Below are 17347 nucleotides of genomic sequence, written 5' to 3'. Positions count from 1 at the left end.
TCATCTCTTTTATTCTGAATCCCATATTTCTTTTAATGGAACTTATGATCCATTAGTTGTTCTAGACAATCACTTAATAAAGAACATCTACTGTGTAACACATTCTAAGCTCTGTGTGTTGGAGATCTTATACAGAGATATCCACAAAACAACCTTTGCCCTAAAGAACAAGTATGTTAGAAGGCTATATCAGACATGCAAATAATTATAGTTCAAGGGATCAAGTACTACAGATGAAGAAAGAATGAAGGGACAAACTTATTTCTAAGCATTGATACTTCATTTGTACCTCATATCCATCAACTCAGCTGATCAAAATCTTATAAACTACAGATTTCTAGTCCTAGTTTACAATGAAGAAACTGAAACCAATATTCTTTCAACTATATCATGTCATAGAGATCACTTCCCCTTGGGATAAGGAATGAGAAACTTCTCTTGAAGGAGGATGTATTTGGAATAAGCTTAGAAAACAGACACTGTTGAAATTGGGACAGAATTCAAGGTTAAATGGATAATAGGAAAAATAAGAAATTTGAGGAAAGAAAGAGTGTGGATGTTTTAAAGTGATAGTGACTAAATCCATTTGGCTAGAATTTAAGATTTTTGTACAGGAATTATAGGAATTCAAGCTGGAAAAATAGCCAGATCATGAAGAGACATGAACACCAGACTAAAAAATTTGGACTTTAACCTATAAGCAAATGGAAAGGAGCTTCCCCCCACCCCGATTTTTGTGGTGCTGGGGCTCGAATCCATGGCCTTGCACATGTTAGGAGAGTGCTCAACCACTGAGCTACACCCCCAGCACAAGGAGCTGAAATTTTAATCATGCATTACATAACTGCTCAGCAAGCCTTCCTCTGTGCCAAACACTGAAAATATTGAAATAAATCAGACAGGGCTCCAAGCCTGTCTAATGGATGTTTAAAGCAGGATACTGACAGGACTGGAAGGAAACTTTGGGAAGGTCTGGTGGCATGAATATTATATGATTTAGAGAGCAGCAGAGAGAGGAGACATGATGTCACTGCATTAAGCAGGTAGGAAGTGATAAGAATCTGAACTTCAGTAGAGGGAATGACTGAGAACATTTTGGTACATGATATATCCCTCCACCCCCTAATTCCCAAAGTCTCCAGCTTGTCTTTTCTCAGACACTGTGAGGTCAGCTCTGATGGGGAACTCTGAGCCTAAAAGGGTAAGATGTCCTCAGAGAAGAGTCCATCCCATTCATTTCCACATCTGACCTGGCATATTTTGAGTAATTCCAGCACCTCACCAAGGCCTAGTAAACGTCCAAATCAAACAACATGCCATCTGAAAATAAGAGCATGGTCAAGATTTTTGGTCTATTATTAGATAAGTAAAATATCTCAGTCTAACTTGGATTTTTTTTTATTTAAAAGGCTGATCAAACAGATTTCAGATGAACAACTGGAAACTCCCACAGCCTACACACTTGCTAACCTTGGTTTTTAAACAAAGATAAAAGGGAAGGAGGGGTGGGTTGAGTAAACACACATAAAACATGATTTGGAATCCTTTTTGCCACCAAACATCAAACATGAAATATTTCCAACTTTACTCTCAACTTGTAGTTAATGTGATCTCCTCACCTAATGTGAAGTTAGAGGATGGTTCAGAGAAGTGTCCCAATATGGCAAGTTTGCAAAGGTGATTTCCCTCAGGCACTGGCAATTTTAAAAGGAAATGTGTAAGTTGTTACCATTTTGTAAGCAGCAAGATTGCACTTTCTTCAATAGAAAACCTGGGTAAGATGCAGACTTTCACAGTAGCCATACTTTTGCAGTAGGCAGCTTTCATTTCCATAGTAACAAAAATGTTATTTGACATCAACATTCATGACTTCCTATGAAATCCTGTATATACAACACATTTGGGCCTAGTGAGATGAAGGAAGCATCTTGCTGGTAACTTGAAAGTTCTCCTTCTTACTTTAAATTCCATATGCTTACCTTTACTGGCATTTATTTCCTTTTGCCAATCTCTGGAAGGAGATAGACTCTGTTTATACTCCCAAATCTTTGCATAATCTTCTTGATGGCAAAAGTCAGTTTTTAAAGGTAAGTGGCAGGTTGATACAGGCAGAGGAATGGAAGGAGACAAGTCATTGTGAGAAGGGATACAGAATGATAGAGTGAAAAGAGGTCTAGCTAGCTAGAGTTTTTAGCTCAAAAGACTTTTTTGCTACTTACTCACCATGTGATCTTGAGTAAATATCTTTCTCCCTAAGCACCCTTCAGAGAAGTTGTGTATGTTAAGAATGAGAGTTGCTCATCCTTGTTCAGGCACAGTATTTTTACATTTTGAAAACTTTCTGCCCTTTCCCTAAATGTAGTGGAAAATAGCTTAAGTTGAGGATTTAGACTGCCTAGATTATTTTTTATATACCTTTATTTCATTTATTTATTTTTTTGTGGTACTGGAGATCATATGCAGTGCCTCACACATACTAGGCAAGCACTCTACCATTGAGCCCCAACCCCATCCCCAGACTGCCTAGATTCTAATACAGCCTCTTTCACTTATTTGTTCTATAATCCTGAGTGTGTTATTTATTTTCTGTGTGTCTGTTTCTTCATCTGTATTATGGGAATGATAAAAGTAGCTTCCTACTGGAAATTTTCTGAGGATCAAATTAATTAACACATGTAAAGCATAAAAAGAGTTTCAAAATTGACTGTTTGCCTTTTCTTACCTTGATAATTCTCCTGTTTAAGCAGACATTGAATTGCCCAGGATTGTAGTGGGCTTTGAATTTTCAATCACCTAAGGATCTTTATGCCCTTTTCAATAATTCATATAATCCTATTTTTAAATCCCTATCATAATTTATCTACTTCTTACTACTCCTTTCTGTCCCTACCCCCACTTTGACCTTCAGACTACTCAACTACTTAGTGAGGAGCATTGGAATATAATAAGTATAGTGTATAATAAAGTCACCTCAGTCACTAGTCTTTTTGGATGGTAAAGGTCAATGGCTGGTATAGGAGAGTGGTTAGAACCTCAAGGTTAGAAGCTAGACTTCCTGGGGATGCACATAAGTTCTGCTACTTTCTAGCTGTGTGAAACTAGGCCAAGTTACTTAACCTCTCTAGACCTATTTCTCAAGTTCAATGTGAGAATTAAATGAATATTCTATGATTTCACTTCATTTCTGTTTAGGTTGCCTAATAGGTTCCAGCTTTGATCAAACTCAGCCTTTTTTTTTCAGGATTAAATTTTTTGTATGTGGTTCAGCAAAAAGATTATAATAATGATACTTTGGTGCAACTAGTGGTAGCAGCCAGTGTGTGTGGTTTTCCAACATTTGATTTACTAAAACATTAAGTGCTATCACTATAACTGCTTTTATGATTCTTTGTTATGATCATGAAATCACTTTTCCAATATAAACTTTCTAAGGAAATAACATACAGCTAACCTTCAAAACAGGCTCTGACCAGGCTCAGGCACTAGATTGTGTGACCTTGGCTAAGTCCTTTTCTATCTCTGTGCCTCAGGTACTTCACATATAAAAAGAGCTAGCTAGACAAGATGGTCTCTAAAAATCTAAAAATTCTAAATTCTAGCATATCAGGCCATTTTTGTTCATGTTCTCAATAGGTCCCAGCTTTGATCAAAGCTCAATGTTTTTCAGCATTAATTTATTTTGATATGTGGTTCGGTAAAATGATAATGACAATTTGGTGTGATTGGGGATAGCAGCCAATTAATGTAGTTTGCCGGTTCTTGATTAATTATTTAGTTTAATTACCTGGTTCAAAGTTTGGGACTAGAAGGAAAGGAATAACTCTTCTGAGTGAGGCCTCAGAATAACAATGAGAAAAGAGCCACAGAGTTGGAATCCAAAAGTACTTAGTTTATGCCCTAGTTCTATTACCATCTTGTTGTTTCACTTGAGATAGGTCTCTGTCATTCTATAGGTCACTATAAAATAAAAGGGGGAGGAGACAGAACACAGCCTTGGTGATCTGCAAAGATTCCTTTTAATCTCCTTAAAAAAACAGGAAAGTTGAGGGCATTGCACGAAACTAAATTGACAAGAAGCCACCAAGATGTTCACCAGATAATTCAAACTTTGCACGTGTCCAAAATGAAACTCTTGATTCCTACTCCATCCCATGCACCTGTTCCATAAATATTCACCATTTCATAAATGGCACTCTCATTTTTCCAGTCACTCAGACAAAAAATTTGACAATCATCCTTGTCTCCTTTCTTTTTTACACAATAAATATCCAATCTGTCAGTAAATGCTGTTGGCTCTACCATCAAAATACATCTAAAATCAAATCATTTCTTATCTCCTCTACTAACTTAGCCTGAGCCACAATAATTTCCCACTTGGATCACTGAAGTAGCTTCATCTCCTTGCTTGCTTTTTCCCCCCACAGGCTCTAATCTACACATACGCAAAGTAAACAAATAGATATCATGAAGAAGGATCTTGTTGAAGTATAATTCAAATCATGTTAATTTGCTCAAAATCTCAATAAAGTCAAAAGTCCTAAGGAATACCAATGATGCCCCACATAATTTTGGTGTCATGATCTATCACTCCCCACTGACTATAACCCAGGCTTTTGTACCTCCTCACTGTCCTCTTTCACATTGTGCTCCTGCCTCAGGGCCTTTTTGCCTACAATATTCTAACCCAAGATAACCACATAGCTGACTTCCTCATTTCTTTCAGGATTTTGTTCAAATATCATTATCTCAGTAAGGCCTTCTCTGACCAATAAATATAAAATATTCCCTTTTACCATCATCATCTACCTCCCACCCTGTGCTAAGTTATTCCTCATGGCACTTATCACCCTCTGATATATTCTACGTCTCCACTCACTAAACTTTTTGCTCCATGAAGGAAATTCTTGTCTGCTTTTTTATTGCTACATTACCAATGCTGAGTGCAGAATTTGGCATATAGTAGATGCTCAATGAATATTTGTTGAATAAATGCAGTCTGAAAAGTAAAACAGCAAGGATATTGACACCTAGAACTTTCACACAACCCAACCCATCAGTCTGATTGGTAGATAAAAGATTTAAAAGCCTTAAGACTTTCACCAGTTTCTATTACTGATACCAGTTATATTCCTTTGCCTCTCTGAATCTCATCTTTCCTATCTATTAAGTAAAAAGTCTGCAATAAGCAGTAAGACATAACTGGAAAAAGAAAGAGTCAGACTGAAACACCATATTTGCCAATTTGAAGCTGTTTAAATGTAGGCATGTTGCCTAGCCTCTCTGAGCATATTTATAATAGGAATACTGATTATATAATAGTATTATATTACTCTAAACTCTGGCCACTTCTATAGGGCAGAAATAGGAATGAAATTCAATAGAAGAATATGAAAATATTTTGTAAACTGCAAATTGTAACTGCTCCTTGATCTATATGCAGAAAACAGTATCAAGGGGTCAATTAGTATTACCAAAAAATGGTTGAAACTCTTGGAAAGAACATCCCACATGAAATAATAATACCATAGTAGCTTATTTATTGTTAAATGTTAGGGGGTTCTGGTTCAAAGTATCCTGAGCCTTAGCTGTATGTTGAAACCACTTAAGGAGGTTGTCCACTCCCAGGGACATCCAGCCATGGGACACTTGTAGTCCCCCTAGTGGCCACATAGTGGGACCATATTTCACAAGCCAGGAACCTACTCAATCTTTAGAAAATGTAGCCCAAGATTAGGTGGTGGGCCATTTCAAAAAGCTACATCATTTAATTCAGCAAAGCTCTTAAAAGAAAACGATTGTCATGTGTCCCTTACTCCTTGAACCTCCCTTAACCAACATTTCAAAACCCCATTTATTTAGAGCTTCAAAGCAAGTCACCAAAATTAATGGAAAACTTACAAGCGGAAGAATAATTCTTCATCTGTCCACCACAATGGCATCTTCACTGGCTATCACACAAAACTTAAGACTCATTAATCACCTTCAACTTTAGTTCATTACTCATATTATCACAGACTTGTCCAATCAAAGACATCAAAACATGTTCTCAGCAAGTGCAATTATAGAGCCAAGAAAATGAGGAAGAAACTAATAATTAACTTGACTAGAGTAGCACTGTTGAATAAGCAGAAATAGATTTCAACCCCTGTGATAATTCACTCATCTTTCCAGAGATATAATGTCCCATTGCTTGAAATATTCACCAAGACCTCAAGATAGATTTATTGCTTGAGTTCAGTCATGTCCCTACCTATGTCCATAAAGGATTAGAGGCAGCCACAGGTAATACATAGTGGTGGCCACTTCTGTTCATTTCTTTGTAGAATGCCTACATTTAAAAAAAAGAAGAAAAACTAGCATCACTTCATATTAGTATCACAGTGCTGCCTTTCTTTTCTTTTTCTTTCTTTCTTTTTTTGAATGCTCCTGCAAAGCAGCAACCTCAAGATTCTCTCTCAATTGTATTGCCTTTCCCTAATGTGCCTCCTTCTAACAGATGCTAAGCATACAGCAGGTGCTTAATGGAAAGTGGTTGACTGACAGATTTTTTAAATGACACTTTATTGAGGTAATCTCTAAAGCTATCCATGAGGTCAAATAGGACCTTTTTGCTCAGTAGCTTGCAGTTCACTTCTCATTATCAGAACACTACAGCTATAGCTATGACTCTTAGTCTAAAGTATTAATGAGGCCAAAGTTCAGCCCCTGTAGAGAAGAACTTTATTTCTGCTTCATGGCTATGCTGTGCATTCCTGAAAAGAAGCCTAAATTGCATGACAGTAAATCAACCATTTCCCCATCCAGAAATACACACCAGAAGGAGTGGTGACATTTACTTTATTCAAAGGACAACATATAAAAACATAAAATTATGACTTCAGCTGCTTACACAAACCTAAACACAAGCCAAATATAACTAGTGATTTCTGTGGCCTAGTTTATCTTCGTTACTTCTTCATGATATTTTTCTACATAGAAATCATAATTATTCCTTACTCCCTTGCTAATAGTTCCCAAATCCAAATTCTAAAAATTAAGACTATTAACAATACAAACCCAATTAGGCTTCATTTCTGCTGTTTCCCAAAGAGCTAAATATGCAGAAACATTGTCCTCTTCATCCAGGAAGGGGATGAGATTACCAGATCTAATTTGCACCTGAGTAAAACTGACACTAGTGTCTCCATATAGCATTCATAAAGGATGAAATGAAGTGCAGTTCAACTTTCAGAGCAGTAATTCCAGAGATATTCACACTCAGGTAATTTCAACAAGGTTGCAGTTATGAGATTAATATTTTAAAATTAATTTTAACTATATTTATACACATTGGCAATGGACAATACTGAAAGAAAATCAGAAAAATAATTTTAATTTCATTCATAGTGGTATAAAATACCTGGGAGTAAATTTAATAACTGAAGCGCAAAACTTATGTTCTGAAAATTACAAAACATTTTTGAAAAAAATAAAGAAAATCTAAATAAATAGGAAGACATCACATAATCATGTACTAGGTAACAATACTGTTAAGAAACCATATTCCCCAAATTGATCCACAGATCCAGTACAATCCCTATCAGAATCCCAGCCAGCCTCTTTGTAGAAGAGCTGATTCCAATTCAGATGAAAATTCAAGGGAACTGCAAGAGCCAATGCAATTTTGAAGAAGAACAAAGTTGGAGGATTCACAATTTGTTATTTCAAGCCTTACCAAAACCTGCAGTAATCAAGACAGTGTAATATTGACATAAGGACAGACATGCAGATTGATGAGATATAGTTGACAGTTCAGAAATAAACCCTCACATCTATGCTTGACTGATTTTACACAAAGGATGCTGAGATAGTTAAATGGGGAAACATAAACAAATGATGCTACCATATCTGGATATCTATATGCAAAAGAATGAATCTGGATCTCTACTGTCATCACATATATAAATTAAATCTAAATTTATCAAGGACCTAACTACAAACAGCTAAAATTATAAAACTCTTAGAAGGAAACATAGGTATAAATCCTTGTGATTTTGATCAGGCAAGGCCTTTGTAGATAAAATAGTAATGTCATAGGCAAAAAAGAAATTATACATAAGGTGAACTTTATGAAACTTAAAACTCTGTGCCTCAAAGAATACCCTCAGGAAAACAAAAAGACAACCCATAACATAAAGGAAAACATTCACAATTATCTGTTAAAGAACTTGTACCAAGAATATATGTGTGTGTGTACACATAAACACATGCGCACACACACACACACACACACACACACACATTTAAACACAACTAAATCATAAAGAAAGACAATCCACCTGAAAATGAGCAAAGTATATGAAAGGATAGTTTTGCCATGGAAAGTATACAAACAGCCAATAAGTACATGAAAAGATACTGAACATGATGATTATAATGGAAACTCAAATCAAAACCACATTGAGATACCACTGCATGCACACTCATTAGTATAGTTATCCTAAAGAGATAATAGTAAATATTGGCAAAATGTGGAGAAAATGGAACCCTTATATATTGCTGGTGGGTTTGTAAAATGGTGCAGCCACTTTTGAGAATGGCTTGGCAGATTCTCACAAAGTATGGAGAGGTACAATATGACCTAGAAATTTCACTCCTAGGTAATACCCCCCCAAAAGCAAAAAACACAATTGTACAAAAATTTTGTTCACTAATTTTCATGGCAGTATTATCAATACCAGCCAAAAGTTGGAAAAATCCTAATGTACATCAGCTGATGAATAGACAAAATGTGGTATATGATGGAACATTATTGAGCTATACAAAATAAGGAAATATTGACATGTGCTTCAACAAGTTTGAACCTTTAAAATATTATTCTATGTGGAAAATGTGAGTCATAAAAGACCCCCATATTACTTGATTCCATTTATATGAAATGTTATAATAAGCAGATCAATACAGAAAGAATGTAGATTAGTGGTAGCTCAGTATTGGGACTAGGTAAGGGGGTGATTACAAAGTGGCACAGTATTTCCTTTGGGGGTGCTTAAAACGTTCTAAAATTATGGTAGTTTGCACATAACTCTAAGTATACTAAAAACCATCAAACTATATACTTCACATTGGTGAATACTACAGATTGTAAATTACAACTCAATACTACTAACAAAATAAAACTCAATACTATGTGATCTTAATTGACAGCACTCTCCAGCGACCAGAATTTTAATGCTATAAATTTTTCTAAATGAGCCACCTTCAACCCTGATATGGCCTGCAGGTTGTCAGCAGTAATCTGTTTGAGAGAGAAGGGGTGGTATCACTCATGAGTGTACAAGCAATTAATTGTCAGCTATCATCTCTCTGCAGCTGACCCTGAGTATAGCCCTTACTGAGCAACAATCTAAAGCATTAGAGTCATGTGGGAAGCTTCCAGAAGAAAAATGATGTAAGTTCTGCTCCAGAGAGGTTTCCCCACATAATAAACAAATATCATAGAAAATGCAACTATTTATATTCCCCCACCTAGCAAAGAGGTGATCGCTAAGCACCTTCGTGGTCTACTCAAACTTACAAAATGGCTAGTAAATAAACTGGAAAATTCTGAGTCTTTTCTTTGAAAAGACTACGTAACTTTAGGATTTCATAAAATTTTCCCTATGATGAAGGGTAATCAATGCTGATTACTGCACATAACTTTACAAGCAATTTTTTAAAGCCAGCTTTGAATTTAGGATTTTATTAATTCCTCTGAATTAATATCCCAGGACTCAGTGGAATGTTGGTAGGGAGGAAGTCTGGAGTAGAATAATTTATTTAAGGTTTTCCCATTGTTTTCAAATGATTGATTTACACAGAGCTTGAGCAGGTTAGCTCAGTTGGACACTTCCAATGAGTACCTTCACCTGCAGATTAGTGCATTGCACAAGTCCGATCCAGACAGAGCTGTCTAGCAAGAGAAAGGGTCCAGTTATTCTCAGAGACTAAGAGAAGGTTATCAACAGGGCCAGTGGACTGATAGGGACAGAGATCAAGAGAGGGATACTAAGACTAAGACGGTAGCCAGCAAAATACTTCATTAAATTTCCAAGTCCTCAAGCCATCTAGTTTTGCTCCCTCAGAAACTACTGAATCAGGCTCTAACCTCAAGGTAAAAAGCCCAGCTATTCATTTTGCAATCGGCTCATGTCATTTACTCTTAAGAGAGAGGTGCTGGGGTTGATCTGATCTGCTACTCTGCAGATTTTTTTAAAAAGAAATTCTTTAGTAGCATGCCACAGGTGTAATGAGAAAAATATCCTGAGAAGTAGGAAGAAGAGTCTATATTTCAATGTCAAAAGCATGAAAGGAGTGGAATAAAATAAAATCAGGGATAGGCAGCACTCGAGGAAGCTGCAGACAAAGAGAAAATGGTGGAGATGGGGTTAGAGAAAGATCTCCTTTTACCCTCTCCAGTCAAGCTCATGAAACCATTTTTCTGTTTGTTTTTCAGTTTTCAGAATTATGATTTCAGCTTCGGTGGTAAAAGAAGCCCCTTTCTTTGCCACAACCAGCCTGCATTCTGATCCCTGCTTGAACATAGTTCCAAATGAAACCGGTGGTGTTGATATAACCATTGTTAATAACAATAACAGTATTAATAATAAAACTGTCTACATTCAACTCACATGATCCCACCAAGGTTGGTTACTATACATGTACGTACGAGTCAGGAGACCAAGGAATTCTTAGTTTTAAAAGCATATATATATATATATATATATATATATATATATATATATATACACATAATATGAGAAAGTTATTATTAATATTAATGAAGAAAATTAAATATGCCAGCAAATTCAATATATTATTTTACAGTTTGCAGCTCAACAAGTGAAAGTTTGATAAGGTAAAACCAGTGCTGGCAAGAAAGCACCCCAAAGTAATCCTGCAATTGGAAGGTTAAAAGCTTCTCTGAAAACATCCCCCACCAATGTGTTAACCTTTGGCTGTGCTGAGAGAGGTAGTCTGTGAACAAGCAAGAGGGTCCTTCTTTGGCTACCTCCTGTATATGTTTACAAATAGGTTGCACTCAGTGTGGCTATTTGGGTCTCATGTTCTGATTACTTGGAGCCAGACATCAGAAACTGAGGCCCAAATAGCAAAATTTTGCTTTTCAAAACAGACAAATTAATCTTTATAAGACAGACATAAAAAGCTGCTTGACAATTGGGGAGGGGAGCAAAAATAAAAGGAGAAATTAATAAAATTCCATATTTTGAAAAAAGGTAATAGCTAAAGGCAGGACTCTCCAATCTCAAAGCACCACTAAAAATATTACCTATTATGGAGACTGGAGTACACAACCAAGAGAAAAATTAAAATGTTCTTTTTGCATTCTGGATAATTTCTCTAAATCCCAACTCTACATGGTCTCCTTTCGGCCCCAACTCCCAAGAAAAAAATGTTTGCCATATTATTGTGCTTCTTGCTGAGATATGAAGGGGCCTACATCTGTCAAGTGGACCAGTGGTCAGCTAAAAAAGTTGTATAGTCTTATTTGATCTCTGAGAGAAGACAGATCCATAAAATATCATCCGGGTCGCAAATAAGCTTCATCACTTTTTATTATTCCTTCTGTTCACAAACCACATTCTAAATTAAGTAAAAATAGGACCACTGCTGTCTTCTGACCTTCTTTGAGCAGAAACATTGTTGATATATAAGAACATAGAGTTACTGCTGCAGTAACTAAAGTTTTAAAAAACCCTCAACTTAACCAACTAATGTACATGACCCCCCACACACACACACACACAAACACACACACACTTGGAAAAGAAGGAACCTAACAGGTTATTGGAAGCATTCTAGAATTTTGAGATTTTTAAACTCAAATTTAGCACATAATACACACAATACAGAGGGAAAAAAAAACTGACTTTGGTTTTTAAAGTCCCTTTGCATTTCACCAAACTGTGCTCTTAAAAAGTGAGGGAAAGAAAGAGAAAGTAAGAAAACATTTCAACTTTTAAAGAGAAATTCTGATTAAATTGTTTAATTTCCAAAAAAGTAACTTAAGGATTTTCTATATTCTAGAAATGAAAATTATTTGTCAACCCACACGACAGGAACATCAGTTTTCCCTTTTACTGAACTCCTTATAGCCAGTGCAGCAATTGAATTCAGGAAAGATTAAATAATTTAAAAAATTTCTTCAGGTTCTGCTAAATTCTTATAATTGTGCTCATTAATTTGAACAGTGTCAAGGAGGCATTATGGTATGATGATCTTCCTAATAGAGAAGTTTTTCCATTAAGATTTGTGATAAAATCACCAAGCTTACCGTACACCTGATGGGAAGAACTCCCTGCTCTGCAGCCGCTCACTGAAAATTTAGGTTCTATTTTCAAAGACACTTATCCCTAAACAAATATGTAGAATTATTAGTTTCCTCCCTGTTGAGTGAATATCAACATACCTCTCTCCCAACAGGGGAGAATTATACAGAATATGGAAGGTTTCAGTGACTCCATTTAGCATCACAGTAGGTCAAGAAGCAGCTTAGACAATTTCCCCTTGGAAAAAAAAATTACAGTAGAAAAGGAACTCTGTTCTCTAATGACAACCCCCCCAAAATTAACCCTACCAAGTAAATCTGTTCTCATAAAATGAATAAGACCTTTTATCCCACAGCATAACCCATTGCAAAAATAAACACCGTAAATTATCTAGAAAATACTTTGACGATACCAAAAGAACGCTTTGAAAATCCAGTAAGCCAAACCTTAAAAACCCAATAAGATGTAAAGCCTGATAAGAAGCTGTTTTTTCAACAATACAGAAAATAATATTTTATGAACTCCTATCCTCCTTTTCTCTTTGACGCTGTGCTATCAACCTTCCAAGAATAGAATCATCAATGAAAGGAGGCAAATTGTTAGATTTAAGACATCAAACAAATATGCTAAGTCTAACCAAAAAAATCTGGAGAAGTCATAGATAAAATAAAATTGCTACAGAAACATAAAGTAAGACAGAAGTCCAAGGGACTTCAGCACCTGAGAAATCCGAAGAATTAATTCCCCAATCAATACTTCCTCTCTCACCAGATAAACGAATATTTTAACTTGGTAGTGGGGGGGGGGAAGATCTTCAACATGGTCTCCAAGAAGCTCAAAAACTTCAGTGAAGAAAATACTTTAATAAACAAGATGAAATTGCTGGCCACATTTCTCATGTCCTAATTAAAACTCAGGCAAAATTATAGATCATAGGTTACTTAACAATTCTTACTCCATTTATTAGCAGTAAAACTCATGTTTTAAAATGCAAGCACGTTCTTGAAATGAAGTATTATAATAAAGAGCCTTACTCCTACCTCCCCAATACAGATTTTTTAGCACACTGGAATAGCAGGAAATGCTTTACAAAATTTTTTCCCAACACTTTTACAAGTCAGACTCAAATCTAGTAACATTGTTCATTAGAAGAACATTCATCTCTTTATACATCTGAAGCAAACCTGCAGAAGAGGGCTGTGGATCTGTTATAATCCACAGGGAAAATAAACACTTTACAAGAGACAACCGACCCAAGAAGTAACTACTTCTAACATAAGTCAACCAATGCTGAGGAACCTGTGAGGGTAAATCTTGTCCAGTCTTTACCAAGAAAGTTGCCCTTTTACCCGCTCCAAACGTTCCTGGTTGGATTCTCTCTGCTGACCTCCCAACCCTGGAACACATCCCCAGTTGCTTCCAAGGAAGGGAACCTCACTCTTTCACATAGAGGCCTCAGCACCCAGAGGCTTTTTGCTTCCCTAACCCGGAATTCCGTTTTATTCTTTTGGAGGAGGCGGGCTAGGAAACACTTGGTCCAGCACTTTTACCTCTATTTTGTCAAGACCGGCCATGCACAGACTGGAAGGTGAACACTAGCAGACCCCAAGAGGAAAAAACTGCAGTCATTCTGAAGGAGGTTACAGGACTTTGAGAAAAGGAGGTAAAAGGGAGTGGCGGGCTTAAGGGCTTTATCTGTGAAAGAGTGCAGTGTAATGGAATTTTAATTTAAAGCCTGTGGAACCTGGAGTACCAGATGGTAATGAGGATTTTAGATGGTCAGGGAAGTTGTCGAGGAATATGAAAGGGCTTGAACCAGCACCCAGTGCGCACAGCAGGTATTCAGATGCTCAGGTCCAAACTTTGGCGGGCCCAGAGTCCCTGGGAGGGCTCCAGATTTAGTGCAGCCCTTCCTAAGGAACCAGTCTGAGTTCTGCCAAGGTTAGTAGAAATGCTCGCGTGGGAAGGAGTGGCTAGCTATCTTAGAATGCATAGCGAATCTGTGCCCTGAGCTGAGAAAGTTGACGTTTTGGGGAGGAGAAACTTACCGCATGTCTCCGTAAGGTCCGGAGTAACTCTCCATCCAGGGTCCCATCTCGCTTTTGACACAACTGGGACTGGGATAGGGCACTCTGCTCACCACGCCGCCAGGGTACCACACATCGGGTGCAGGAAAGTCGCTCTCCTGTCCTGCCAGCCCCTGAGGTGGTCGAGCGTAGCCATAGGGGGCTACAGCCCCTGCCTCTCCTGCACTGCCGCCGCTGCCTGCGCCGCATGGTCCATACAACTGGCCTTCTTCTGCTGAGAAGAGAGTGTGCCAGGAAGAGGAGGTGGCTGCCGAGGGCGATCCGGAGCTGGGTCCCGCGGCACCTCCGCCATGCAAGCTTCCCAGGTCCCCATAGCGGCACTGCGCCGCGGCTGCTGCCCAGGCACTGCTATAGTCTAGCGGGTTCTCCAGCTTGATGCGGGCGTGCGGATGGGGAGGTGGTGGAGGGGGAGGCGGCCCAGCCAGGGCCAGCGGAAAGTTGTAGTAGTCTCGACTCTGGTACGCTGCCGCTTCGTCCAATGCTCCAGACTTGTAGAGAGACAGAGTGGACGGCAGCTCAAGTGTCCCTGAGCTCCCTGCTTCGCTGCTGCCAGAGCAGCCCAGGCCCTCGCCGTCCAGCCCTTTGGCGTAAGGTCCCTTGAAAGAGGAATACTCAGCAATCTCTTCAGTGCCCTTTCCTGGGCCGTCGTCCAGCAAAGAACCTTTGCATTCGGCCAGCGGGGCACAGGGAGTGCTACGCACAGCGGGCGGACCTCCCAGGAGCGGCGCGTACATGCAATCTCCCCGAAGCTGTTCTCCAGGACTCAGATGCTCCAATGCCTCCACACCCAAGCCCATGGACACTGACACCGCCTTACACAATTCCTTTGCGCTGTCAGATATGGTCGAGTTGCCCCCTAGGTAACTGTCCTTAGAGGAGGCGGGAGCCCCAGCGGCCTCCCTAGCTCTTCCGCTGCTACCATCGGATACCACCTCCTGCTGCTGCTGTTGCTGTTGCTGAAGGAGTTGCATGGTGCCGGCCTCGCTTAGGATGTCTTTAAGGTCGGCGGAGCAGCTGCTTAAGCCCGGGAAAGTGGGCCCCAGCAGGGACAGCGTGGATGGGGCAGCTGAGTCATCCTCGTCTGGAGGTGCTGGCGGCGGCTGCGGCAGCCCCTTGCCGGCGGCGGTAGCAGCTCCTGGCTCTGCGAGACAGCCGCTCTCGGGGTGGCCCTCGGGGGCTGACTGCTGTTGTGAAGGCTGCTGTTCCTCGTCCAGGGCCAGGTAGCCTGTGGGGCCTCTGATGTGGGCTTGGGGAGAGCCATTCTCACCCTGTTGCTGCTGCCGGGGGCTGCTCTCCTGCTGCTGCTGCAAACGGGCGCCGGGAGGTGCTGTGCTGGAGGCCTCAGGGTGCCGGGGGCCCGGGTTCTGGATCACTTCGCGCACGCTCTGGAACAGATTCTGGAAAGCTCCTCTATAGGTCTTGGACGGAGGTCGGGGGTAGACCCTCCCGAGTCCTAACTGCACCTCCATCCTTAAACTAAGCTGAATCTTCCACTTAATTCCCTTACCCTGTCTCCCTTTTTCTTACTCAGAAGAGTTCAACAGGCTGAGATGATGCGGTAGTCGCTGCAGTTAGGTGTCCACCTGCGGGAAGCTCCAGGGAAGAAAACTTGCAGGAGCAAAAAAAAAAAAAAAAAAAAAAACCAAACCAAACCAAAACACACAAACAACAACAACAATAAAAAAAAAAGCGTTCTGACAGCCTCAAAGTCCTGTGTTGAGGAAAACACGCGCTGGACACAATCTGCCCTGCTAGGCTTACAGTCTGTTTCTAAATACTTGAATGGCAGATTCAAAAGATGCTCAAATCTTGGGGGGAGGGAGGTCCTCTGCTTTCCAAATTCAACGTCCAGTGAAGCAGGTGCAAATAAAAATTGGGTTATTTTCTTTTTGTTTTGTTTTGGCTTTGTTTGGTTTTGTTTGGTTTTGTTTTCAACTACTGAAGCCCTGCCATTTCATCTTTTGATCTCTGGCTCTGCACTCACGGGGGCGGTGGGGGGGCAGCAGGAGGAGGTAGAGGGGGATTGTGGGGAACCAAGGGGCCCTCCCTGCGTGCTAAGGAGTCAGGTTCTGGCTGTAGTGCTGAAGCGCTCCCCAGTCGCCCAGATCCCAAAAGCCTTCTTTGCAACGTGCAGCTAGCTCCCTTGCTCGCAGCCAAAGGGAGTTACCTCTCTGCAAACTGGCTGGCAGAGCTGGGCCGACGGGGTTGAAGGGGAGAGGGTTTGTGGGAGGGGGGGCAGACCGAGAGTAGCTGGCGGAGGCAGCTGCGGGAGAGGAGACCTGGGGTGGGGGGGGGGAGGTTGAAGGGGAGGAGGACAAAGGCAGCCGTCAGTCCTACCCGGTACTTTCCTCGTTTCCTCCAAGTCTCTAGCAGCTTTTAGAAACTTCGCCGAAGAGGAAAGAGCAGCTCCGGGGCGGCGGCTTCGAAGCCGCTGAGCTGCAACAGGCGTTGGCTGTCGCTGGAGCCGGGCTGGGGTGGCGCGGTGCGTCCCTTCTGCTCCTGTATGGTACTGGAGCGGCTAGCTAGATCTTTTTCCCTCCGTCGCCTCCTCTGCCTCCAGGTTTGCTCCGGACCCTCCGTGTCTCCCAGCAGGCTGGCTCCCCGGGATCTCGGAGGGGGCGCTGGGAGGTGGAGAGCAAATGCAACAGTTTGCGAGTCGGTCCCGCCCCCGCCAGGCCGGCCTCCTAGCCTTCCCACCTCCTTTCTCTCTCCCCTCCCCTCTCCTTTTCTCCCCTCCCCTCACCGCAAGCTAGCGCCCAGTGGCTCTGGAGAAACAAGTGCTGGCACAGCGTGGGTGAGGGCAGGAGAGGCTCGCTCAAGCCCCGGAGGACCCCTGCTCCTGGAATACCTCTTACTTTCCTATACCGGGGTTCAGGAGCCAGGCCAAAAGCTTTAACCTGGTGCTTTATTTTGAGGACAGGGCTGCAGGATCTCCTGAAGGCCAGCACTCAA

The 17347-nt window shown here is 40.6% G+C and overlaps 1 protein-coding gene across 2 annotated transcripts in view; it reads right to left on the bottom strand.

Annotated features, from left to right (window-relative positions):
* Ar (androgen receptor) overlaps window positions 1-17055 on the bottom strand; it is a 165966-nt gene extending 148911 nt beyond the window's left edge. Inside the window, exon 1 of one of the 2 annotated variants that reach the window (XM_078034646.1) lies at window positions 14357-17055. In XM_078034646.1, the coding sequence (XP_077890772.1) occupies window positions 14357-15864 (1508 nt within the window). In that variant the 5' untranslated portion in view covers window positions 15865-17055. The remainder of the gene's footprint in view (window positions 1-14356) is intronic. The other variant, XM_005335195.5, reaches the window with a different exon arrangement.
* Between the last annotated feature and the right edge of the window lie 292 nt (window positions 17056-17347).

Source organism: Ictidomys tridecemlineatus, chromosome X (assembly GCF_052094955.1).
Source record: "Ictidomys tridecemlineatus isolate mIctTri1 chromosome X, mIctTri1.hap1, whole genome shotgun sequence".
NCBI lineage: Eukaryota > Metazoa > Chordata > Mammalia > Rodentia > Sciuridae > Ictidomys > Ictidomys tridecemlineatus.
Note: the sequence above shows the minus strand (reverse complement) of the source record. Positions and strands in the feature narration are given on the sequence as shown.